The 17,751-nt window shown below is 31.0% G+C and overlaps 1 protein-coding gene across 1 annotated transcript; it reads left to right on the plus strand.

The window, feature by feature from the left end:
• Nucleotides 1-1,317: 1,317 nt before the first annotated feature.
• On the plus strand, nt 1,318-1,871 carry RpS30 (ribosomal protein S30). The gene has a single exon (XM_040727734.2). It carries the CDS (start codon nt 1,398-1,400, stop codon nt 1,776-1,778), a length of 381 nt encoding a protein of 126 aa, XP_040583668.1. The 5' UTR covers nt 1,318-1,397; the 3' UTR covers nt 1,779-1,871.
• Nucleotides 1,872-17,751: the final 15,880 nt, after the last annotated feature.

Below are 17,751 nucleotides of genomic sequence, written 5' to 3' on the forward strand. Positions count from 1 at the left end.
GAAACATCAGTCAGACTATCGATTTTCTATATTCCCATTGATGTGCATAAAATGATCCAAATAATGTAATTTTTACCGATTAGGTACAAATATTCCCTTGAACTAATAATTATGGCTGATGAGTGAGTGGGGAGTCAGAAGAGTCACATTTATTTTATCTTTGAGTCGGTTTGGAACACATAAAATATGTATATTGATCGATGATTTGGAGTCACAAATTTTAAAATGTCTCCAGATTCGGAGCAGGATTTCTAAATATTATAGATTCAACCTCAAGAAGCTATTCGAATCATACTCTCGTAATTAAATTCAAATTATCCGTCCCTAAAATAATGAATAAACATAAACAATTTCATCAAAACTACAAACATCCAAGAATCAATTATTCTTAATTTATAGATTGGAATAATATTTTGTGATTTTGGCTTTGAATCCAACCATTTGAATTTAGCGACTACAAATCCAAACGACTCATTGTGCAAATCCACTCGACTATCGACTTTATGAATTAATCACGTTAGTATCCAAAGATCAATCGAAGAATAAAGTTTCACATTACTTACTACATAACGTATTACAACTACGGCAAAGCGTCATATTTTCGAAAACACACAACCTCTTCAAATATTTGATGCTAATATCTCCCTCAGTAAAACTGTAATTTGTCCTAGAAAAAAATAGGATAGTAATCTCTGCTAGTAGAATGATTGATTTTCCTAGTAGAGATCATGATTGTAATCTGTTCTAAGACAGATTACAATTACGATACCTACTAGGAAAATCAACGATTCTACTGGATTTCAATCTCTACTGTGACATATATATAGAAAGTATAAGTTAGTATCCTACAACATATTAATACAAAAAATTGTATAATGACGTCATCTGTGGTATAATAAAAAGCGACACTTTTTGTGGGAAATAAATAACTCCAAGACCAAAAACTTCTCAAAGTAACAATAGGGTCCTTGTTTTACAGCTTTAAAAGGAGTACTCCCAATGTCATAAGAGCATTGGGAGTACTATAGGCTGTATATTGATATCTATCATTGCTACATATCGTCTATCAAAGTTCCTAATATTTACTTTTTTTATTGATTTACACTCACGAGCGAGGATTAAGACCATGTTCCCATCCCAAATTTTAATTAATTAATAAATTCTTGTCAGTTGAAATAAGTGGAACATCATTTACTGGTGAGCTGGGAAGTGTGAACTAGCTAAATATACTGTTACGTTGTCATAAAAGAGCAGCTTCTAGCTAGTTTGGCCAGTTCTAGCCTCAGAAAGAAACAGAAAAGATATTTCTCTCTCTTTCTATCTTTCCTTTTCCTCTTGATAATTGTTGTGCGTAGCACGTTGTCTTTTTGCTCTCGGAATCTATTTACGAAAAAAGTATGCAATTGTTAGTGCGTGGTAGTACTGGAACTTATGCAGTGAATGCAGAGTCCACATCCGACCTCTGGGCCGAAGTCGTCCGTCAGGAAGGATCCCAAGAGATTTCCATTTTCGCGGCTGGAAATCCAGTAGAAAAGGAGACCTCCTTGGAAGCATTGAGTGGCCTCACCCTCGACGTCAACGTTAAGTTACTCGGAGGTAAAGTCCACGGATCCCTCGCTCGTGCCGGGAAAGTCCGAGGACAAACTCCCAAAGTTGAGGCTCAAGAAAAGAAGAAGAAGAAGACGGGTCGTGCCAAGAGAAGGATCCAGTACAACAGAAGATTCGTTAACGTCGTTCAATCCTTCGGACGTCGTCGTGGTCCAAACTCCAATTCATAAGATGGGATTCACCATCTCGTCTAATTTTCTTTTTTTTGTCTCCCAATTGTATGTTATGTGATTAGAACTCAAGAATACATCTTCGTACACACATCTGCCTCTAATTGTTTCATTATTTCTCTGAGTATGATAACATCATTTCGGTACAGGGCTCACAGTCCACTTTTCATCCAAATCCCAGACGTAGATATCTTAAACTCGAAAAGATCAGAAAAAAACTCGAGCCGCCAGAATATTCCTGTTATGACTTTATTTTCTTATCATTACTTAAGACATTTCTGTAGATATTTGACAATGGTCTGCTGCATATAAACAAAAAAGCCTCTACTGATTATCAAGATATTTTTCTGTATGTTTCGATGTAAGTGAAAGAGAATTGACAGATAAATGATTAATAACTGCTCCTGAAATGCGAAGGATTTGTGATACATTTAACATTTGGGTCTAGTAACCTTAGCTTCGTAATTTTATTCAATTTTTATCAAAATTAATTAACTTAATACAATCATATTTGAATTTTCTATCAGTAACATGATCTAACAGGTTATTCATCAAATGTGAAATTTGTGTAAAATAAACTTTATCATTATTCTTTATGGTGGCGTTGGTTTTTCGGATCGATGTCTGACAGTTCAGCTGAATTCAGTATTTGATCTTTAACAAAGAAGCACCCAATAGTTAATTGTACTCCTATTATACCATATACCTAACGTGTAGCCTAAAATGCTTAAACTGAAATTCTCAATTAAGTTAGTTTGCCCTTCCCAACACATACTGCAGAAATTATTAATATATTTGTTTCTTCAATCGCTTAACGTTATGAAAATTCTGCTTCCACTGTAATGGGTTAAAACATACATTTAAAACGGTTTCAAATGTGTATATAATATATGACTATCCAGTAGTCACGCTTCAATCAAATAAGGAAGCAAAATATCATAGTAGTTGTACTTAATTATTTCATTATATACAAAAATCCAAGATCATATACATTTTTTAAACTAAAACCCAAGAGCCCTTGAAGATAATATGAAAAACCCAACCCTGGTCTCACTATGTCGAGGAGTTGTAAGTTCGTCTCTTATGCGAGTATTGTTAGAGAGGGAGTTCCTACTGAGGGATGAGGCAGGAGATCACATGTCATTATTAGTCACTAAGACTCTTTCCTGTATCTACCATGAATTGTGATAACATCATTGTTTTCAGCATATCCCTCAGTTCGACCCCGAGCACAAACCCCCTCTCTCTGATACTTCATAAGAAAAAAACTCACAATTCCTCTACATAATGAGACCTTCCATCTACTTTTAAGATCCTACAAAGTGGTAATCAATATTGCTTTACAAAATACCATGACTGTAATATGTTTTTAGAGCATTTTAATTGACGTTATAAATTGCATCATAATAGCAGGAGGTGCCATCTTAGGGCCTCAAAGTTGATATTTTTAGTACGTCAAATAAACAAATTTTCAATAAGTCTTCATGAAACTCCATTAAATTACTTAAAAAATATTAAAAACCTGCATTAAGTATCACATAATACAAATGATTGAATATAATCAAAAGTAATATATACTGAGAATCCCTAAAAATGACTAGAATTGTTCAATTAATTTTTTTAACACTATCGGGAGTGAAAAATGTAGAATACTTATAGAAAAATATGTTACTCTCCAATTTTAATAATAATAATAATGTTGTATAACGATGTTATACATTTTGGGGTCTGAGATATCATAAGTACTGGGCAATAAAGGGAAAGATTTGTTATAGACAGGAAGGCGTAAGTCTTTTTATTTATCAATCCCATTTTGGCATACAATAGTTCATAATTTTACTTAATAAAGGGTTTTCGGTAGGCTCCAGAAATCACAATGTCTCATGAAAACGTCCTTGTATCCTGATTTCTACTTTTCTGGCAGTAAGGAATTTTCAACGAATGTTAAGTTAGTGTACATTTACGATCTCTTCACTCCTGTTCTGGGTCATACAGTCAGCTCTAATTTATTTTGAATTGCAATTACCTTCTCAGAAATGTGTTTTTGTTGCTTATTGTATATCTAATAATTAATAAATAATACTGTATGCATAAACCTACTAGCTTCTATTGGTGTAATTATCTACATATTTTCTATTAATTATTTTTTTATCTAATAATAATATCAATAAATATTTTTCAAATCCCAAGTTTTTTGGAGAGTAGCCCGTTAAATTTATAAATGCGTAATTGTAAGCTACTTCTCGGTGTTTCACTTCGCTTTGCTTGAACATCATTACTCCATAAATCTATTAATAACATTTTAAGATTTCATATCTAGGTACCAATTTAATAGGGATCATAATTTTTTTTACTTCACTCAAAGTACCGATGAAGGAAATATAATTTATGTACATTAGGGTGTACCGTAATGACAAAAGTTGGGAATTTGGTATCGCCGGATATTTTTTATTTTGCATTTTATTCCTTTGAAGAAGGAAATAACCATCAAACGTCCTTAAAAATGGTCCTTCATGGACGCGTTTGGATTTGAAAATCTGTAAAATGTCGAAAAGAAGGAAATTTTGATGAAATTCCTTTAAAATTATCGGTTTGAATCCAATTACAGGATTTTTAGTTTATTATTATTATAGAAGAAACATATTTTTTGCAACAATATTCCTTCCCTTTTTCTATAACTTGCCTCATTGTATGAGTTCCAAGAATGCTACCAATAAATGAATATTATCTTTTGGTACCGCGTATAACGCGTATTTATTTAAAAGTTTCTCTTCATTTTTACTAGTCAAATCTTGTTTTTTTGCTATCAAGTGTCTTATATATTATTATTAATTATCCATTTTTTGCTCATTTATGCCAAATAAGACGCCCTATTTTACCGAATTTATAATTTTGGACTTCAAAAACTATCAATGAACTTTTAAAAATATGACCTTTTATTTATTATTCCTTAATTTCTAAGGTTTATTTGTTTTTATTTCAGCATATTTATATATTTTCTATGCTTGGTATTTTGTATTAATTATTAATATTCCATTTTTTTTTCTGAATAAAACTAATCAGTTGACTTATTGGAATGACTATAGGGATAAAAGGCTCAGTAATGTTGTTCAAATCCTTGATATTAATAATTGAAGTATCATCCCGATTGAGGTTAGGGAAAAAGTATGATCGTACACTTATATCTCCTAAATCACTTCCATCTCTTATGTCTCTTATTTTTGATATTCCAAGTTGTCTATCTTCTTGCTTAGAGCTTGATAGTAAAGATAATAAGAACATGCTTAGAGTGAGCATGTCACAGACCTTACTCCACAAATTTCTTGGCGATACTTTTTTTGAAAGTGCATCATTTTTTTAATGTTCTGAATTATTCGTATTTGATGTAACGTATGTGATGGACCGGTTAAAGTATACAAATTCACTTTAATTTCGAACCACATATGGAAGTAAAAATTCACAATGAACTCGACTATAACTTGCAACTCCTTTGTTTTTTCTCCAGCCAACCCATGCTTTGAGATGTAGAGTCGTACGAAACGATTTGCCGATATGAACCTATTGAATGTGGAACAATGATGATTTTCATTTTTAGAAGTCATTCATCTACAATTAATAGGAGGATCATTTTTGTAATGTGATAAGCATAAAATTGATTGTTAATTAAATCATCATCGACAAAAAGTTAATTTTATCCAATTTTCCTCTTGTCTGAGGTCAATAATCTGACTTAAATTATGGGAAACTTTATTTTAAATAACATTTTTTTACAATTGTAACGTAATTTGTATTTAGTAACTTTTTGTTGTTGCTTGAAAGGTTGATTTATTAAAATATTTTCTATTTAAATAACGGTTGCAGGGGCGTCTCCAGCCCCCCAATCCAGGAATAACAAAAAATCTAAATATTGAATAAAAATTAACCCTCCTACCCCCAAATCAATTTAAGAATTTCTTTGGTTATGAAGAAAAGAAAAAATGATTTCTTTTCTTAAAAAAAACGAAGGTTATTGGGGAAGAAATTTTTAATAAGTATTTCTTTTCTAAAAAAGGGAGGATTTTTTTTTTAGGATTTCAAAAAAAATGTTCTTCCATCAAATATGGGGGAAAACCAAGCTCCCCAAAATATAATCCTGCAAACGCTCCTGGAATGGATTATTAGGTCCATTACATTGAATAAATTGTCTTAAGTCGTCTGTTGCGTGTATTTCTTCCGTCAAAATTTGCTCTAGTTGGATTTAATTACCTTTTTTCTTGGCAAAAATTTCCGGAATCGACGTAATTTGTGATTTTTTACTTTTTGCCAGAAAAAAAGATATTTAAACAGTTGTTATAATTATACAGTAGTTACTTACTTATATACAAGCTTGTGAACGGAACGCAAAATTGAACGGCATTCCATAGAACGTGTGTTCAATGAACGGAACGAATTGTTATTTGGAACGATGAATGCTACATAATATATACAAATATAATAATTAAATATCTCTTGTACTCAATGATACAAATTCTCACGCTCTTTGTATTTTATTTTTTGCTGTAATTTTTGGTAGGGATTTAAAGTACGTCACATTGAGAGGATATTTGAATTAGATAATATGTTTAACGTTACTGGTTGTAATTATGGTTAATAATATTTCTATTAACCTGGCTGCAATATAATTTTGCAATGTCGCCTACATCAAAAAGTTCAAAAAAAATATTTATTTCTATGAAAAATACACGAATCATATAATGAATAATTTATATTTATAAAATGACAGGTAATATTTCAAATATATATTAGGGTCAATTATAGGCATTGAATTCAAAATTATGGGATGAATTGAAATACCCTTGAATTGAACTGTAGTTTAAAAACTCCGTTTCATCTAACTGACTTAATTTGGCCCAATATTGTTTTAGAAATATAATTAAATAATTTTCTAATTCTATAAATGTGGTGGTGAATTTTGGCTACTTTAACTACAATTAGCGGTGACTCCAAAGGATTAATCAAAATTATTTGTTAATTGAAATAAACTATAACTTGTTGGAAAATGTAGCCTATGTATGTTCAATTTTGAGAAAAATTATTCCAGCGTCCTTTTGGATTGACTTGCTACAAATATGCAATTTTTTTACAATGACTTAGTACTATTAAGAGTTGTTCACTCATAAGTTATATATAATAGATTTGAATAATTAATTATCACTTAATTAATCTATATTTACATATGAGATTAAGAGAAGATCGATATGAATCACAACAGACATTGCCATTCTACTTCTGTAAAAATAAAATATGGTTATTTTTAGTCGGCTGTTTGTGGTGTTTTGAATTTGAGTATGATTAATTTTTTTAATGATTCCAATAGACATTTTAGACAAAAAAAGCTTTGGTTTTCCAGACATAAATGAAAGCGTTCTCGTTTTTCTTCATTCAATTTAATTTGGAGTATCCGACTTTTTTATTCATCAAAAACTGTACAGCTTCATTTAAAGAGCACGCTAGTGTATGTAGGTATACTATACACGCCTGGTACATGGACGTCTCGAACACCTGGCAAGAGACTAGAAAACGTGCGCTCCAAGAGAGGGCTTAGAAAAAGTTCAAGAATATGTTATTTTCTTAATAAAATATACTAATACGGTTTTTCAATACAGATTTAAAGAGTTTTATGAGTTAAAATCTATAAATATTTATTCATAATAGGACAATTAATAAGAATTCAAGACTAAATAAGCTGCAATATATCACCAATATAATTTACATTAATTATTTCAAAAATAGATGCACACACTAAAAAAATTAATGTTCATAACTTGCCCATGATCAGATTGAAGTTTGGCAAAACTTTCTCGATTAAATATTTTTTTCAGATGATCTTTTTCTGTCTTTGTGTCGGATGTTGTCATTGAGTTGAGAAACCAAATTTTTCCCCATCACGTTGAAGAGGATTTGTGAAATATTTCCAAGACTATTTGTGACCTTGATCACACACAGTATCAACAGTATGAGCAAAGGTAGTCTGTAATGATGATTTAACTCCTAGACGGTTCAGGGGAATGCTGAAGTAGTTTTGCCTTTGTAAGCAGTTGTAAATATGTTTTATAATTGTGAACGGGTCGAAGATGAAATAAACTTTTCTATTGATGTTGTGTGGGTGAGTAATTGAAATTTGGAGCTCACTACGGTATCATCTCGACTCATCCCAACGGTAAGGTTCCCAGTAACAACTTGCTTACAGCTAGTTAACCATTAGCGCCTCTTCTTCTCCAAATATTTTGAGCTCCAAGGCTTCCTGACGCTCGTTTTTGAGCTGGAGTCGTAGGCCACTAGTGGATGCTCGGGTTGGTATAAATATTTCACTTTATATACTTTATATCTTTCACTACTGAATACAATGACTAATCAATTTTAAAAACAAGCCGTGTCTCGGAGCCGGCGTGCTTTTTTATTCATCTACATGTAGTGCAGATAGCTCTAGATGTCCATGCCTGGTACTACATAAGAATTGGAACGCTGAACGGAACCAAAATAATGACTGAACGAAAAAAGAAACATTGAACGGAACACCAAAATAGTAGAACATTACAAGCCTGCATATATTTTGTTTATTATTGCAATTAAACACCCTAATATTATATGAATACTGACCCGTTTCGATAGAGTTTAGAAAAACCATTTGGAAAATCTGATGTAATGTAAACAAAATTTGTAGTATAAAGGGGCAAATGACGGGCAAAAATTTATTTAATAAAAATATGTGACATTTTAAAGAGTACTTAATATCCAGTGAAAAGAATGAAATGACTATCAAGTCCAAGTAGAGTCTTTGCTTTTGAGGCTTTGATTGTGTGGTCAACCTGAGTCTCAAGTACAAAATCTTACCTCTGGTTGAATTGTACTATTTCTAAATGATGTATAATGTGACTTCATACTTTTTTGAGGGACATGGGATTTTTTAGCTTCAATAAAATGACATGAAATTTCTTTTAAACATGCAAATGTTCAGTATAATAATCAAAATCACTAAAAAAAATTCGGTGAAATATGAATGAAATATCAGATTTGTTAATTGTATAATCTATAGCGTAAATGGTATACAATTTAGAATTAAGATATAATCAATTCGCTTATTGCGCCACTGTGCTGAATAAAATTTACTATATGCATTTCAGTTGATCTTATGACACATTCTAACTCTATTAAATCCTCCGACAGGAATCTGAAAGGAACCTGACAGTCCAGTCTTTAACTTACAATTACTCGAATTTTGTTTTTAACATCCACAGAAATAAATTGTTAACTCTATTAATAACATCGCATAAGAGCAAAATGAAGATCAATTATTTGGATATGAGTAATTACTTAGACAGAGTTGCACCGATTCGACTTAACTTTAAACTAGGAACATATGGTGTCACAGTATTTAAGATGGATTTAAATTTATATCGAGTTCTTTGTGTAAGAAGGCTTTAATATTTTACCACACATTAATTCCAAAAATATATACACAGTAATTCATCCAATTCCCAAACATATTTGAATAAATATAATTTAAAACATATTTCTGCCATTAACACATTTCAGTCCAATCTTTTATATTTTTAAGTGATTTTAATTTACACAATTTGCAACATAAATATTCAAGTTATCAACATTCAACTTCATACGAAGATTCCTAGACACCAAATGAACAATAATTTTTTCGTTTGTTTTCTTTATTACGGTTAGAACAATACAAACCTTTTATTCATCATAAATTATTTTAATTAATGTATGACAGACAAGATACTTATAAAATAATTTCTAAAATTTAATCTTGATCGGGCGTTTACTTGATTTTTAATCCGGTCATTTCAATACTGTAAAATTTAAATAATTGGAACTTAACCAATATTTATTCAGTAACCTTTTTAATTGCAAGTTTGAATAAAAAATAAGCTAACCAAAAGTTTTAATTCTGGGTATCAAATCAATTAATTATAGTAGAAAGCATTATACACTTCTATCATATGAGTACAGTGTACGGGAGCGAATCTTGCAGTAATTGAATCCCATGTACAATTTTGCCGAGATTTTCGAAAATAAAAGAGACAGAGAATTGAAATTTTTAGTGGTTTATTGGGATGTCATTAGCTATATTATTTCTCAAAATGGCCTCCCTTGGCCACCAGCATGGCGTTGATCCTGGTAAAAAAGAACAAGCACGTCTTCCTCACAAAGTCCTCGCTCATGTCCTCCCACTCCTTCTCCGTCGCAGTCTTCACGGACTCCACATTGACAGAGAGGTCGCTCAAGCCTTCATCTCAACGGGATCCAACATCCCATAGTCCAGGGTGTTCAAGTCCGGCTTGATGGTGGTCGAAAGTTCTTTGACCAGAATCCCTTCACGGGCGTCTATAGGATTATAATTTGCGGTGTGCTTGGTTTTTGGCTTATTTTTTAAATATTACATTTTTTGGACAAAAAAAATCAAAAATGATATTTCAATTATTCGATTTTTTTGAATTTTTTTATAAAAAGTCATATCTATTTACAGAAAATTATTTTTTTGAAAATAAAATTTCAAATATTGTCGTTATTTTTTAAATTTCAAAAATTGCCAATCTTTTTTATGTTCTTCATCCACTTCCTTTCTATCTTCTCCTTCACTGAGTCCAAAAAGGCTGTATAACGAATTTTGTTCGAACTACAGATGCAAGGACTCCGTGCAAGGCTCAGGCCATCCTGTTTCAGCTTTTCACCCTTAAAGACAAGCCTCTCCTAGCAGCCAACGATCTTGACAATTTCTGCCACCTTGATATGGGCGTCGAGCAAGTCGGATAGCCTTTTTCTTTGAACTTCCATCGTCGCTCTCGATCGTAATACGAATGATTTTTTTTTAAAAATGTTTTAATAGGATTATAATTGGAGCTAATGTAACTTAAAATAGTTTAAAATAAGGAGTACGAGCTCTTAAACAAGATTAAATCCTACTACATGATTCGTTGCCTTTACACTATATATGTATAGGCAATGTTGATAATTCTGTAGAGAAAAACGCGTGCAAAGAGAAGGGGGGGGGGAAGCCTTATGGTATCATTGTTTAAATGTAATTATCAGCTGCCTGCTTTATTATGATTTTTGAGGGTATAACGAAAGTATTTATTAGCAAAATGTTTAATGAAGATATACTACGTGTAATTGACATAGTCGTTTTTTATCCGTTACAGTAGATTTTGAAAACGTCCCACTCCATGAAATTTTAATTCATTATGAACCATATTCTCAGAATAATAACTAATGAAACGACAAAGTAGAGTATTTGGAAATATATTTGAAGTTCCCAGTTTAAAAAGGAAGGCTTAAATTAAATATAATCTACAAACTAAAAAATAAACTATCATATATTTATGCTAAATATACAAAATTAAACAATTGTAATCATATAACTAATTATAATAATAAATTATAAATACAAAACTTTTAAATAATAGATTGATCCAAATAATATTTTCTTGTTCTGACACGAATTCAGTTAAATATGTCATAACTTTAAGTTGCTAAATATAAGCCAGACGTGGAGTTTAATCAAAAAGATTATCACCCTTTTTTCCTTATGTGGAAGTTGATATATATACAATTGTGCATCAGATAGATATATCTCTATCGGTGAGATCTAAATGATTATTAATGATGAAGTAAATGTCAAAATCATAAAATTAGACAATAAATATACTAATAAAAAAATGGTAGAATTAAATCCATCGTAAAGATTTAGTGCAAAAGCTAATTATATTAATGTTTGGCGATATTACTTCTTATTAAGGACATTAAAAAGATCCCCCAGTTTAATTATAATGCTACACCCAATGTAACTACCCACGTTGTTGTGACCATTTAAGCAGTTGTTTTTGCCTTTTATGAGTTTTCTGAACACCATTTCTTGGGGCTTATCAACCATAGCTAATCCTTAAGTGATAAAAAAGCAATATTTATTAACTATGTAATATTGGAAAACCTAATGATCATACCCAGGTCTTTAAGTGAAGAAACTAATTCCAAAAAAACTAGTTGGGAACCATCCAAAGCTACTACCCCCGTTGTTGTGACCATTTAAGCACTTGTTTTTGCCATTTAATGAGTTGTGTATCATAATTCTTGATATTTTTTAGCTAAAATAGAATCATATTTTATGATTAGATTTAAAAAAAAAATATGAATACTTACTGTTAGATGGTACGATATTCAGAATTCCATTTCGTAATTTGGCGTGAATGGCTCTAAACATGCTGAAAATTATCCTAACTTCACAATTTACAATGGGGGTATTTCTATAAATGACATCATTACCAACATCCTCCATTAATTAATGATGGTTCCTCGGGAAGGGAAGAATTTACCCGTGTATTTTTCCATAAATTTTTTAAACGTAAGATGATTAGCAATGGATACCGTTATATTACATGCAATAAGCATCTTTGTGAGATCAAAGTTAAAGTCTGACTTGATGTATTCATCGCTAACTTGATTTTATAGATGAATATCCATACTCTTGATATGAGATGATGATAATGAGTGGCGTGTAATTCTAGACAGGGGACTAAAGCCACATTTATATCGATAATTCCGACAAGCCATCTGTCGTAAGCCATCCGGTAATTATTTTCCAAATTCCTGGGCCTCCATTTTCAGAAATCAAGAACGAAGGCGATTTTATTTTAGGCATTTTATTCAGTTCAGCATCTAATATTATATTAATATTGAATAATAAAGGCGGGAATGATAACGTTCTTGATAGAAGAAGATGTATATTATTTAATCAATGATGACATAAGTATTTCTTCCCTTCTCCTCGCGCGCTTTTCTATTCTTTCCAAAATTTTCAATCTTATGCGTAGGCAAAGTATGAACGAACTCATCAATAAATATAAAAATTGTTACCCTGTACAACTTTGTGCGCACGCCATACTTTATCTTTCTATCTCGAAAATGGAGACAGCGACAGAGGATAGTTCAAATTCAATTCTTGCAACCTTTTAATAATATGGAAATAAATTCGGTACGTCAAGCGTACGGACGCTAAGTGAAACAAAGAATATATTGACTGAGAAAGACGAAAAGGATCTCAACTTTTTGGAGTTATACGGATAATTAGCACTCTTGCAAGTTATATAAATAACAATTAAACCAAGGGGTCTGTGAAAATAAAGCATTTTTCATAAAAAAAAACAAAGCTGTTGGTAAAATGGTTATTTGAAAAATGTTTCGACATTTGTTAGTAAGTCATAAAATATGCATGCTGAATTGGTTAATGTCAAGTCAAACATCTTCTTCCAGGCACTACTATTAATTGAATAAAATAAAAGATTGAATGTGACATAAATGTAGTTAAATATTAGGTATTAGCAGAACATGAATATTATACATAGGCTACAATTATAAAATTTAAATATATTAAAAATAACATGCAAAATTTTTTGAGTAAAAGCCTGACAAATTATAAAATATATTTAAGTGTTTTTCATTTTCTTATATTGATCTTCATTAATTAAAGATGGAAATTTCTTCATGAATTAAGACAAAAGAAGAGACCCCAGATACTTTATCTTCAACAAGAGATGTTCAAATTCCAATATCTACGGGAGTGATAACATGATGTAAATTTACCGAAGGAAAAAACCGAACAAAGCTAAGCTTCATACGAGAGTAGAGTCGACTCTTTCCTTTGATGGAAATCTACCCATCCACATGTAACAATGAATATATTCAAAGGTTGAAACTATGACAGGAACCTTTCACATTAAGATAAAAGGCTCTAGAGGTGAAATATAATAATAATTTGTTAATTAGGTAATACAACAACAAGAAGTTAAAACCATCAAACTAAAATATACTACAATTTGAAATTAAAATACAATTTTACTTTGACAGTTTTTAAAGCCGATGATCATTCTTCATACATGAAGACCTGAAGAAGTGGACTTTTATATTCTCCAAGAATTCTCTAGCGTTGATATTCCTTATTACTATGAATGATGAATAAGTTATAGTAGTCTCGATAAGAGTGACGTTTTTCATCATTTTTAAGCCTAAAAATGTAAATATGTCGAGTTCAGAAGAGGATACAGAATCAATAAAAAAACTTTTATAATCATAAAATACCTTTATACATCAGTTTTATTTGTCGTATTTCAATTTGGTGATTCTCTTAATGATGAAAAATGTCTCTGAACGATAATAGTTTCGAATGATTATAACCATATATTTTTGAAACCTGACGACCCAGGGAAAAACTGAGATCAGTTTTGGATTTTGTGCTCAAAGATAAATGATATTCTTGGCTTAATTTCATGGGTGTAAATTTTGACCCTCTAATTGTTCTTCCGCTGTGTTATTTAATAGGCCGTCATGATGTTGTCATATCCTTCTGAGAGAAGAATTCTTGTCTATCTTTGGTGTAGATTAAAAAAAAAAAAAAATGAAAAAATGCGTACTAAAATAAATATATATGAATAATTTGGAAAATTAAAGTACCTATGTCTTCCCGTTTTTGCAGTTTTTTGTGCCCATCTCGTTATTCCTGCCAATTAATCCACCACTCCAAAATTTCCTATCACATCAACAACATAAAAGTCTTCAGGAAACACAAGATTCAAGGAGACAAAGTAGAATTAAACGGCACAAAATGAATTATTCACTATCTTATCTAGATTATTATTAATAGAAATAAATATAACCCCCAAAAAATCGAGCCAAATGAAGTATCTTATATAGAAGCTAATATCTTTTTTATTTTTCTTCAAGTTTTTTATATCTTAGGTAAAGTTATAGAATAGAGTTTATATTTCAATTTAAAAAAAAAAGTCGATTTTGATTGAGTTTTGGTTAATTTAGTTTATAATATTTATGAAGATGTTTAAATATAATAATCATGTCAAGTTGCTTGGATATAGATTACAATAATATTCCGAAGAAAAAAATTGAATCGTTTGATACAATTTTTACTAAGATAATTTTATAATAATTTATAAGTAAGGGGATTAAAACAAGATTATAGATGCTTCATATTTAAAATAAATGATTAATTGAACTCAGAAGTGATTCATTTTCCCCCGAAATATTATTGAAACTTAAATTCACACAACCTAACCAGCGTATTATATTTAAATTTCTTAATAAATATTGAAAACTAAATTGACCAAAAATCAATCAAAATCGACCATTTGCAAGACATTTAAAAAAATTGAAATATAAAGTCTATTCTATAACTTTACCTAGAATATAAAGAACTTGCAGAATAATAAAAAAGATATTAGCTTCTAAGTAAGATACTTCATTTTACTCGATTTTTTGGTCTTTAAATACATTTTTTATTAAGAGTTATCAAGATAAAGTAATAAATAATTCATTTTTTAAATGCTTAAATGTTTTTATCAATTTACGTTTACTTTTATTTTCATATATATAGTTATTTCGGTATCCAGAAAATTCCCACCTAGAGAATTCCCTTGCGGTGAATTCACCCATAAAAAATTCCCACATTAAACTCACATTGCCCAGTATTTTAGATGAAGATTTCCGAAACACTAAATCTGAAATGTAATCATGATCTTAATAAAGTACTTCAAATTAAGGAGCCCACAAATACCATAATTTGATAACCTTCAGCATTGGATTTTTCGTTTCTCCTTAAGCTTTAATTCTATACTATTTGAAAAAGTTCAAATATCGAATTTATATCATTAAGAGATTATCAATCTAAACGTTCCGGCTCATAAAATATACTGATATGAGGTGACCACCGAAAATATGATGCAATCTACAGTAGAGAAACGATGAAAGGAGTTTACATACATGAACGTTGCGTTTTAGAAAGATTTTGAAGTCATTGTCAAAGGATGAAATTAAGGTTTACACTGAATGGGTTATGAAAAATGACTCAAGAGGAGTCATTGATAGGCCTATTTCATTTGTGGTGAAGGAAACCATCCTGGTAGCCCAATGGGAAATCACAATAACTTCGAATCCCTCAACGTGGTTGATCATTTATAAATACATCGTAAATATAATCATATATGTTGACGTTGTAGTTTGTAAATTAGGAAAAATCGTGTACGAATGATCCTGAAATGTATCCAGCTACATAAATTATTATATCCCTGGTCAGAAAAGGCAACCAAATTGAGCACCGTTAGCCCAGGGAGCACTATTGGTTATCCTAAGGAAATAGTATACCCAATATTTGTCATAATATTTCCCCAGATGTCGCTTTTCTATGAAGTCACTCATTTATTACGTAGTATTAATAAGTTTTAATAAGTAATACCACGTATACAATTGATTCTAGGGTTTAATATATATTTTATATTTACATATAATTATAAAGCAAATTTGAAACAAATTACTCTTCAAAATAATTTATAAAGCTAGTGATGTCATAACTAAAGTCTTTGACCAAACACCACTTTATCACTAATTAAAAGATAAAGTAATGAATAGATGGTTATTGATATTTGGAAAGACTTTAAAAAAGGACCAAGAATTTAGAAATGACGGCAAAGGTAATAGGTCAACATACTTCTAAAAGTATGGCAATGAGATTGGCTATTACTAAAATAAAATGACCAAATATTTATTTTTATTATGTTGAGTTAAATCATGCTATTTCTGATTCTTATCTTCCTGCAACACGAATTACTTATATCTTGTAGTATATACTTGATGATGTTATTTTACAAAGCTCATCCGAAGTGATATCTTAAAGATATATTTGTTTAACTGCGATTGTTTCTAGGTCGTTAGGTTTTAAGTTGAATTTAAAAAGAGTTCCATGATTCCTTCAACTCCTAATCGAGTGCTTGGTAAGAGTTCTGTTAAGGAGAGAAGAAGTGTTATAAAATATATTCAGAGATGCTTGGGGTTGTTAGAAAGGCTGAGACCAACGGTAAAACACTTTGGACATATTCCATTTACATCTCTAAAAAACAACTATGTCTTTGTTAAACAGTTTAGAAAAATTAAAGTTATTTATTTTATATTTAGTATAAAATAATCTAATTTGCGTAGATAGATAATATAAATTAGACGAAATGCAAACCAGGGTCCAGTATCCCAACCACTGGACAGGAGTACAAATACGCTCTTCTGATAGGCGAGGGCAGATAAATAAAAGGAATAACCAAAATATATTTTTGAATTTAAGTTATAGTACAGGTGTGTGCGTCTAAAACTGAACCCTCCTTTAAATTTTACGCCATGTACATATTCCTCATTTTATTGAGTTGAGACCGGTTTATACTTCGAGGCAAGGGTCTGACTAGTTATAAACAAAACCCCAGTAAAATCTAAATAGCAAGAGTGAAACAATAGCTGATAATATGGAGAGACGTCGAGTCGCAATTTTGGAACTTTCCGCGCGGGGGAAAACTCCCACTGAAATTGCCAAGGTTCAGAACTGCAGCCGCACCACCGTTTACAGCGTGGTGGCCAAAGGGACTCCTGAGGCGACCACAAGATCTAATTGAAGGCCTCGAAGGTCGGACGAAATGGTTGCTGCCGTGAAAAGGTCTGTAGAGGACAAGAGAGGCAAGGTCACCGTCAGTGGCCTCTCCAGGGAGTTCAACGTCAGCAGAAGGACCATGGACCGGCTAGTTAAGAAATATCTTGGCCTTAAGGTCTACAAGAGAACCCTTTGTCAAGCCCTAAAATTTAAAGGAGTGTTCAGTTTTAGACGCGCACATCTGTATAGCTAAATAAAAAAATCATCCCTAACCTGAAGACGGGAATGTTGCACAAGAAAATGAAATTGTGTTTCTACTTCTTACATTTATCTTCAATTGTAGATATATCCTCTCTAGTGTTGTTTAATCAAAATTCTTCAAAAATAAAATAACAATAACTAATAAATCTAGAAATGTACCAAAATAATAGTAACTCTATTTACATATATAAAATTCTCTATTACATAATAAATTTTTATCTAAATATATATCTATATTAAATT

Source organism: Lepeophtheirus salmonis, chromosome 2, assembly GCF_016086655.4.
Source record: "Lepeophtheirus salmonis chromosome 2, UVic_Lsal_1.4, whole genome shotgun sequence".
Classification (NCBI taxonomy): Eukaryota; Metazoa; Arthropoda; class Copepoda; order Siphonostomatoida; family Caligidae; genus Lepeophtheirus; species Lepeophtheirus salmonis.